Here is a 9,578-nt window from a genome sequence, read left to right on the forward strand (position 1 = left end):
TTTTTCCTTTCATCTCTTCCTTATATTTGTGTCTCGTGTGTGTCTAAGTGGAGAGAAACAAACACAATGGAAAGTAAACCTTTTTGTTGGATTCTTCTATCCTTGCTCATTCTTTCATGCTTTGTGTCTCAAACTCATGAAAAAATGCAAGAACAAACTCTAGCCTATCTTCACAATTCCATATTGAAGAAAAGTTCTGGCTTCGACACGAGTTTTTTCGAGGCAATCAACAATTTCAATGAAACTAGCAGTGTTCATCCTCAGGAGGGGTTGAAGGAGAAAGATAGGATTGAGAGATTGCCTGGACAAACCCAAGTGAATTTCTCTCAATATGGTGGCTATGTCACAGTGGATAAATCAGCTGGTCGTGCACTTTATTATTACTTTGTTGAAGCTCAACATTCTAAGGATTCATTGCCTCTTCTTCTTTGGCTTAATGGAGGTATTCAGTACTATACTTGATCCTATCTCAGTTTCCAGTTAATGTCACTATCAAATAGTGAAAACACATGTATAAATACTTTTTTCTTTTTCTTTTTCGTTTTGTTCTTTGTTTATGTGTTTAGTGCCTTTTCTTCTTATTAATTTGTTTCCTTTTAAGTTTTAGAGATAGACAGGGAGGGATAACCGATAAGGACAAAAAGAAAAAAAGAAAGTATATATTTTATTATTAACTAGTTTGTTGCCCTTCCTCACAAAAAAGGGGTCCGCGAACGCCGTCCTAAACTAAAAAAATAAAAATTTGAACGTCTTGAGTCTCTAAATCTAAATTTTTTAAAGTTCAAATTCAACTAAAATAAACTTAAATATGATCACTTTAATAATCTAATCTTGCAAATAAAGTTTTTGATCGAATCTATGAGTGGAGTGGCTGAAATTGAATGTATTTTTTATTTGCTATTTTTTAAGTGGGGATTGGGGCATAAGGCAGTCAGTCAATCAATAGTTAGTAAATATTAACACTAAAAAACAATTAAACAATTAGATAAGGGATGATTATAAAAATAATAATAATAAAAATTTAGACAAGGGGCATAGGACAGGGGAGTGATTGAGTGAAGATAAAAACAAATGTTAACACAATAAAAATTTTCCTAACAGAATTACAAAGACTAATAGTTGTCAAAGTTAAGTTGAATTGTTAAATAAAATTACAACTAAATTATACTTTTGATTGAATCTGTGAGTTGAGTGGCTGAATTTGAATGTGTTTTTAATTTGTTATTTGTTAAGTGGGGATTAGAGTATGGGCCAGTCAGTTAATTAGTAGTTCGTATACGTTAACACTAAAAAACAGTTGAAAAAAAATTAGACAATGGATGATTCTAAGAAAAAAAAAATTTAGACAAGGGACGTGGGACAAGAGAGTGATTAGTGAAGACAAAAACAAAAGTTAACACAATAAAAATTTTCTTAATAGAATTACAAAGACCAGTAGTTGTTAAAATTGAGATGAATTGTTAAATAAAGTTACAATTAATTTATACTTTTAATCGAATCTACGAGTGGAGTGGCTAAATTTGAATGTGCTTTTAATTGCTATTTGTTAAAAGGGGATTGAGGCATGGGTTGGTCAGTCAATAGTAGTCATTAAATATTAACAATAAAAGACAATTAAACAATGGATGATTCTTAAAAAAGAAAAAGTAAAAAAGAAAAAAAAAAGATAAGGGGCGTGGGATAGGGGAGTGATTGGTTGAAGACAAAAACAAAAGTTAACACAACAATTTTTTTTTAATAGAATTACAAAGACCAAGAGTGTCAAAGTTGAGTTGACTTGTTAAATAAAGTTGCAATTAATTTATACTTTTAATTGAATTTGCAAGTGGAGTGGTTGAATTTGAATGTGTTTTTTTTATTTGTTAAGTGGGGATTAGGGCATGGGTCAGTCAATCAATCAATATTTAGTAAATGTTAACATTAAAAGAAAATTAAACAATTAGACAGTAGATAATTCTAAGAAAAAATAAAAAATTAGACAAGTGGCGTGGGATAGGGGAGTGATTAAGAGAAGACAATAACAAAAGTTAACGCAATAAAAATTTTCTTGATAAAATTACAAAAACCAATAGTTGTCGAAGTTGAGTTGAATTATTAAATAAAGTTACAATTAATTTGTACTTTGATCAGATATGTGAGTGGAGTGGCAGATTTTAATTTTTTTTTTAAAATTTGTTATTCATTAAGTGGGGATTAGGGCATGGGTCAATTAGTCAATCAGTATTTAGTGAATGTTAACTTTAAAAGACAATTAAAGAATTAGACAATAGATGATTCTAAAAATAAATAAGTAAATAAAATTAGACAAGGGGTGTGAGACAAAGGAGTGATTGAGTGAAGACAAAAAAAATATATATATATATATTAACACAACAATATTTTTCTTAATAGGATTATAAAAACCAATAGTATGTTGTCAAAGTTGGGTTCAATTGTTAAATAAAGGAATTGGACAGATTAGAGACATAAACTAATTGATAAAAATATTCTAATTAATAATAATTAAAGTTCACTTAACAACAATAATTAATATATTTTTAGTATTTTTATTTTTCTAATATGATATGGAAATCTCATTCTAACATAATTTGTGTACGTGTGTGAAACTCTCTCTTAAAAACTTGAACCTTGGCCCTTGTCCTCCACCCCAAAAAGAACTTGCATCTATAAAGTGATCATTATGCCAATAGTACACAGTGGTATTGTATTCTAAAGTTATAGACTATTTCCAAAATTTAATCTTAGCAATCATAATTAGTATGTTCATTATATGAAGAAGCAATATACCGAATGAATTTTAATTTGTCTTTTATTATCTTCTTAGTACTATGGAAAAATTTGAATAAAATCATGTAGACCACAAAATTCATCTCTTATTTAAGATTCATCTTTTTATTGACCCCTAAGAAAAAAAATTCTTGGAGCCGTGGTTGCATAAAAAGCATTGCCATCCTCAAGAAACTTTTACTTTGAACTATAGTCAATTGTTCCTAAAGAAGCCTATAACTAATACTTAAAACTACACACACACATATATATAACACTACACAAAATAAGAAGAAGCCTTGTTATGGTATTGTTCATTTAGACCCTTGTATACTTAGATTACACATACAATCATATTACTTAGCGTGGAAAAGTAAAGAAGGCAAGCAATTTGATGACCTAGCTGGAAAAGCAATGAAACTAATAGCTTCAAGGTAAAAAAACCTGAGGAGGATTTAACCTAATCTATCCTCAAGGCAACAAATTTTCTATGGTAGAATGGAAGTTTTACAATAGATTTTTCCCTAAATCTAAAACTACCTCTTGTAGTACTTATTCACACAACCACATGCAACTCTGAATCCACGGACTCTTCTATTTAAATTTGTCACACACAAATACTCATGTTTATGATTTTGAGATCCCACTCAAAACTTTAAATCATTAGTTATGTATGATGTTATAGCAGCGACTTTGGATCTACCAGTTCTAATAATGTGTAGATGGAATTCCGGTAGTGACTTTGAAAGGAGAAGGCACAGTACCTTTTAGATCTTAAAAGAGCACCTCCAAAGTTATAACAAAACGTGCCTTAAAGTTTCTTTTAAATACTAAGAGAATTATATTTGAAACCCTAATCACTCAATGGCCTTAATGAGCTATTAGGCCGAAATTAAATTCTTTAGATCTATGTCTCGATCGGTCGAGTCTTCTTCTTAATCAGTCGAACATGGCATGTTTCGAATTTTTGAACCTGCAGCTTCCTTTTTCTTGTATTTTGACTTTCAACACTTTGAACATTGTCTAATATACATATAGACTTAGGAATCTATATCTAGACAAATTTGTGCTTATAGTTTGCCAATTGTTCTAAACTTTTAGAACCTAACATGTATTATTAATTACTTTAGCATTTATATTTTGATGTTAAAGGCCCTGGCATATATACCATTTAAATAGAAAATAAAAGTGTAAAAATTAAATACTATAACTCGATATTATATTTGTCAACAGAGAAGAAATGTTATCTACGTCTTAAGTATCTGCCACCTAGTTATAATATGGTCTTATTTGATGATTATTATTCTTGCTTAATTTCTCCATAGGTCCTGGTTGTTCATCTCTTGCTTATGGAGCAATGCAAGAGCTCGGACCATTTCGTGTGCACAGTGATGGCAAAACACTTTACGACAACAAATTTTCATGGAATAATGGTATAGCTATATATCTCATAACATTTATTTTATGGTTATTATTTTTTTCAAAATTTAATAATGTAATTCTCATTATTTTCCAAAAACAGATTTTCAATGTTTATTTATTTGAATTTTCTTTTCAGCCGCAAATGTTTTGTTCCTTGAATCTCCTGCCGGGGTAGGATTTTCGTATTCCAACACAACATTGGATTATAGTACGAGTGGGGATAGAAGAACTGCTGGAGATAATTATGTGTTTTTGTTGAATTGGCTGAAAAGATTTCCTGAGTACAAGAATCGTGATTTTTATGTTGCTGGAGAAAGCTATGCCGGGCATTATGTTCCTCAACTTGCTCATACTATTCTCTTCCATAATGAGAAAGCTAACAAGACCATTATCAACCTCAAAGGAATCACTGTATATCTCTCTTTCTCTCTCTCTCAAAACACACACATACAATTGTAATTTAGATAATAGTCTATGAGAAGCAATTAGTTAGATGTCACACTAAAAGTGTTTATATATCTTTAAGCTTTTCCAAATGAAGAATTTACTGAAACTTAGATGTTGCACTACTTGTTAGTCTTTCCATTCTTAAAAATTATCATGATGGTGAAGGAAGACATCCTTAGTATATTAGACTGTAATTAACAACATACTTCGTTTTGGTGATCACATGACTTCCAAACTTTAAAATGATTTACAAAGTGAATTGACAGTTTATAAAGTTTGTTTGGTTTGTCAGTTTCTTTTTTCAATTTTAAAATCTGATATTCATTATTCAAGATCATTGAGATGTTTAAACTCCAAATTGTTTTTTAAACCAATTTGTAAAACACAGCGAACTGCGGATATATTCACATATGGATAAATGAGTAATTTTATTTTTGGGTTGTTTATAATTTGATAGTTACAATAAGGTAAAAGATATTTGAACCCAGGATATTTTCGTTAGAAACACCAAAAATCTAGAAGGTACCAACTAGTTAAGTTATAAGGTTTTTAATAATAAAATAAGAGAATATTGATATCTATTTTTAGAAGTAAAATGTTGATATCCTTGACATAAGAATAAGGATATTCTCGTTACACATGTAGGGATAAGAGATTTAAGTCAGTTTGACTCCATGATTTCTTAAGTTAAAGCTTTTACCATTTGTAAAAGAAATTTCTTAAAATAGTTATAAGATATAAATACTATCAAATGAAAATTATAGATGATTTAATTATACAGATTAAAGGTCAAAATGTGTGGATGACTGGTGTTTAATTTACACAGAAATATCCACGGTTCAAATCCTTCCAACTATTGAATTGTATAAAAAAATAAAAAAAAAGAAAAAAAAAAGAGATTAAAAATTAATTAAAAAAAAAAATGGTGAAGCAACGAGGAGATGAAGGTAAAGGTAGGGTTCTCGGCTCAAGAGGCTCAATCTTGAAATAGTTGTAGAGCAAGCCACATAATTCTAAAACTACTTATATATAGTAAGTATTATAATTTTAAAATTAGTTTATTGGTTAGCCTAGAATTATTTTGAAGCTTAACTGGTTAACATCTTTGATGTTTCTAATAGAAACATGTATTTAGGATTCAAATCTTCCTTCCATCGTAATTATAGAATTACAAAACACAAATATCTTAATGTTTTCGTTTTCATAATGCAGATTGGAAATGCAGTGATCAACGATGAAACAGATACACAAGGAATGTATGATTACCTTGAGACCCATGCAATCGTTTCAGACCGAGATGCGTATCAAATACAAAATTATTGCAACTTCTCATCCAATGCCTCCACTAAGTCTCATGAGTGCATTGCAGCCAGTGAAGCAATGTCGAAGGATATTTCCTACATTAATCTCTATAACATTTATGCTCCCTTGTGCTCCTCTTCCAATCTCACAGCTCAGCCCAAGAAAACATCTGTAAGTTGATAAATTTTTTTTAGTGAGTTTGAAATGAGAAAGAATAAAACAAGAAGGGAAAATATAATAAATTAAGGAATCCAAGTTCTTAAAAAGTTTTGTAATTTTGTAATTTTTTTATTTTATTTTTAAAATTTCCTTCATTGCATACATGCTTCTAATTAAGATCCAATGGTGCTTAAATTTTTAACCAACAAATGTGCTTTTAGCTTTAGAAGTTGTTACATGCAGCATTGATCTTGCATCAGTCTAAAAAACTTGGGTGCATTTGTACAAGCTTGTGAAACGGCATTTTAAGTTTAAAATGAACGTTTATTAAAAGGTTATGAGGAGTTGAAGTTGCAAAACAACATTTTGAGTTTTAAAAATGCACTTTTAACACACTCATTATTTAAAAGAGATGTCATTTATAATATATCCTATTCTGACTTTTTTGCTCTTAAAAATGTAATTTACATTGTTCTGTTATTTTGTGGTGCAGATATTTAAATTTGATCCATGCAGCGAGTACTATGTATATGCTTATATGAATAGGCCTGAAGTTCAAGAAGCCCTACATGCCAATGTTACTAGACTCACACATGACTGGGAACCATGTAGTAATGTCATACAAAAATGGGTTGATAGTCCATCAACCATCATTCCTCATTTGCAGGAGCTCATGGCCAATGGCCTTCGAGTGTGGATTTTCAGGTAAAAGCATTATTGTCATATCTTTCGTTGTTCTATATTGACACAATTAGGAATTATCCTTTATTTTTTGTTGTTGTTACTCTCTAATTAATTTAGAAATGTTTCCAATTCAATAATCTTAATTTTTTTTTTAAAGACATTTAACTTGTATTTTCAATTTTGTCATTCTTTATGTCCACCAAAATGAAGTCGTATTGGAAAGCGAAAATATTATTAAAACCGATGATGGTGTTTGATGAAATTAGATAAAATGACGAAATGAAAAACAAATTAATGTTAAATGTTTGGAGGAAAAAAAAAAAAAAAAAACAACTGAAGTGAAAACAGGTCAAAGTTAGATCATTGTAATTTGTAATTTAGCATTATTTTTATTATTACTAATTGGTTTATAAACAAATACATGGTTCATCTTTGCTAAGATCAATACTCCACCTTAATGGAAAAAAATTAACCTATTTCATTTGCTTAATGAGTTGAGCACAAACATATTTACCTCCTTTAGGTCTCTTTATTTAGAGTAAAAGCTTTAGAATAAAGAGACCTAAAGGAGGAAACAAGGACCAAGGTTCAAATTTTCAGAGAAAACTTCATATATATACACTTAAAGTAGGTTAGAGTATGATTTCTATCTCAGATATATATATATATATATATATATATATATATATAAGTTGAAACCAATAGATCTTACTACTACTTGGGGTTTAATTGGTTATAAAATGGTTACGGACCACAAACTACAATATATAGAGGAAATCAAATCCCAAATACAGGTCATCTTAACTTCAAAATCACTAGGAGTTTTGAAGAGTTAACCTTAATTTCTAGGATATTTTAGTGCTTACCACACGTTAACACGTTAACAAACAAAGAAGTTATCGATGATTTCACTGGCTTTTTAAGACTTGTGGATCATATCTTGGCATCCTTATATATTCTGATCAATATATGATAATCAAAGTATATATACAAATCTCAAATGAGTCTTTATTGGATGAAATGCAGTGGTGATATTGATGGAAGGGTTCCTGTTACTTCAACAAAATACTCTATAAACAAAATGAAGCTTCCTATAAAGACTGCATGGCATCCTTGGTTCCTCACTAAAGATCAGGTATTGCATAGTTCTGTTTAACTTGAATATTTCAATACATGTTTTTGCTTCCAAAGCTCAAAATATTCTAACATCCTTTATTCAATAGTGAAGATAACTTTTTTTTGTTGTTGTCACAGGTTGGTGGCTATACACAAGTGTATGAGGGAGACCTAACATTTGCGACTGTAAGAGAAGCAGGACATCAAGTGCCAAGCTACCAGCCTGCGAGAGCATTTTCTTTGATCAAACACTTCCTTGAAGGCAAACCACTTCCTGATATCAGTAGACATAATTAATTTCATTTTTTATCTGCATTTCATAAGTCCACATAGGCTCTAGCTAAGTTGGTTCCTTTGCCTTTGTAGTGCCAACTATGTTTGTTTTGATTATCTGCGTTTACCTAATAAAAAGTTAATAGCATGTTTCTATTTTGAGCAAAAGCCCAACTTGTTTTTACTTTTCAATCATTTAATATGTGGTCCACTTTTGTTCCAACAATTATATCACTGTTAGGGTTCATAAATGTGTTGGTGAATCCTAGTGTAGAACATATCAAAATTAGGTTGTTTAAATAAATCTGTTTTAGGGTTGAGTTTGGGCTTGAAGCTACTCAAGAATGACAAAGTTTGGATTTGTTCAAAAATGATGAGTTGGTGATCTTTTACTTATATATTTTGTCTTATATATATATAAATAATTTATGAGTGAAACTGGTTGTTTCATTGTCAAAAAAATATTTGAGGTTTTAAAATAGACAAAAATTGGACTCAATTTGGATTTCAAATGAGTGAGATGTCATCATTTGAAGTTGATACAATTTTGCTATCTCTAAGTGTTTAATTGATCAAAACTTAATTCACTTGACTGTAAATTGTCTAAACAATAAATTGACTTGATGTGATACTTTATTTAACCAATATTTTTCTCTATATAAACCAATTATTGTTACAAATAGAGGGTGAAATGCTCACACACGAGCAAATCTAAAAGCCAAACTTTCTTGAATTTAAAAGAGTTCTAAATTCCTCTCCTAAGTGTTTCTCATTATTAAGGGACCGGATTGTCTTTCTCTTCTTCCTTTGCGACCTGTCATTTCTAGAATTGAGTGTGGGTCCCATTGTTGCCTTTGTTCGGTGGGAGCTCTTTTGTGCTACCGCTGATTTCTAGGACAGACGAGAAAGAAGCACAACGACCACGAAAGTGATTTTTATTTTTTTACTTTAACAGTTTAATCATTCATGTATCAAACTAACAAACGGCATGTTCATGTTGGTAATGGTACAGGTTTTTTTTTTTTTTTTTGGGTGCAATATTTAATTTTCTAATAATTTTTTTTATCATGCATTTAGTAAACAACCTAGCATTCAACTATCATAGCATATCATATGGCATTTTATAGACATATCAACTCATTGCATCATTATGCACGTCGACGTATGTATCTCATCATGTCCTAAAATTCATCTAAATAGACATATCATCATCTCATCCACAATTATAATCTAACATTCATCTAGGCATGGTACACGTCCTGCGTACCTTTCATCTAGCCATTTCATGCTTTATATCATGAAATAAGATATTAGATGGCATCATGTAGCATAAGGGCAGCAAGCATATCATTACAACATTCAAGGGCCGTAGGCATGGAGTATCAATCATGTTCATCATCCAAGCATTG

General features: G+C 30.3%; 1 protein-coding gene across 1 annotated transcript; it reads left to right on the forward strand.

Moving 5' to 3' along the window:
* LOC115987943 (serine carboxypeptidase-like 40) lies at positions 1 to 8,503 on the forward strand. The gene is made up of 7 exons (XM_031111551.1): positions 1 to 442; positions 4,092 to 4,199; positions 4,325 to 4,599; positions 5,848 to 6,108; positions 6,590 to 6,801; positions 7,807 to 7,915; positions 8,035 to 8,503. Exons 1-7 carry the CDS (start codon positions 67 to 69, stop codon positions 8,191 to 8,193), a joined length of 1,500 nt encoding a protein of 499 aa, XP_030967411.1. The 5' UTR covers positions 1 to 66; the 3' UTR covers positions 8,194 to 8,503.
* Positions 8,504 to 9,578: the final 1,075 nt, after the last annotated feature.

Source organism: Quercus lobata, chromosome 4 (assembly GCF_001633185.2).
Source record: "Quercus lobata isolate SW786 chromosome 4, ValleyOak3.0 Primary Assembly, whole genome shotgun sequence".
NCBI lineage: Eukaryota > Viridiplantae > Streptophyta > Magnoliopsida > Fagales > Fagaceae > Quercus > Quercus lobata.

What these genes read in the sequence shown, in the direction of transcription:
- LOC115987943 (XM_031111551.1), top strand. Translation starts at nt 67, where the DNA reads ATGGAAAGTAAACCTTTTTGTTGGATTCTTCTATCCTTGCTCATTCTT. An exon ending in TCAACCTCAAAGGAATCACT is followed by an intron (nt 4,600 to 5,847) that starts GTATATCTCTCT and finishes TTCATAATGCAG; the next exon opens with ATTGGAAATGCAGTGATCAA. An exon ending in GGTTCCTCACTAAAGATCAG is followed by an intron (nt 7,916 to 8,034) that starts GTATTGCATAGT and finishes TTGTTGTCACAG; the next exon opens with GTTGGTGGCTATACACAAGT.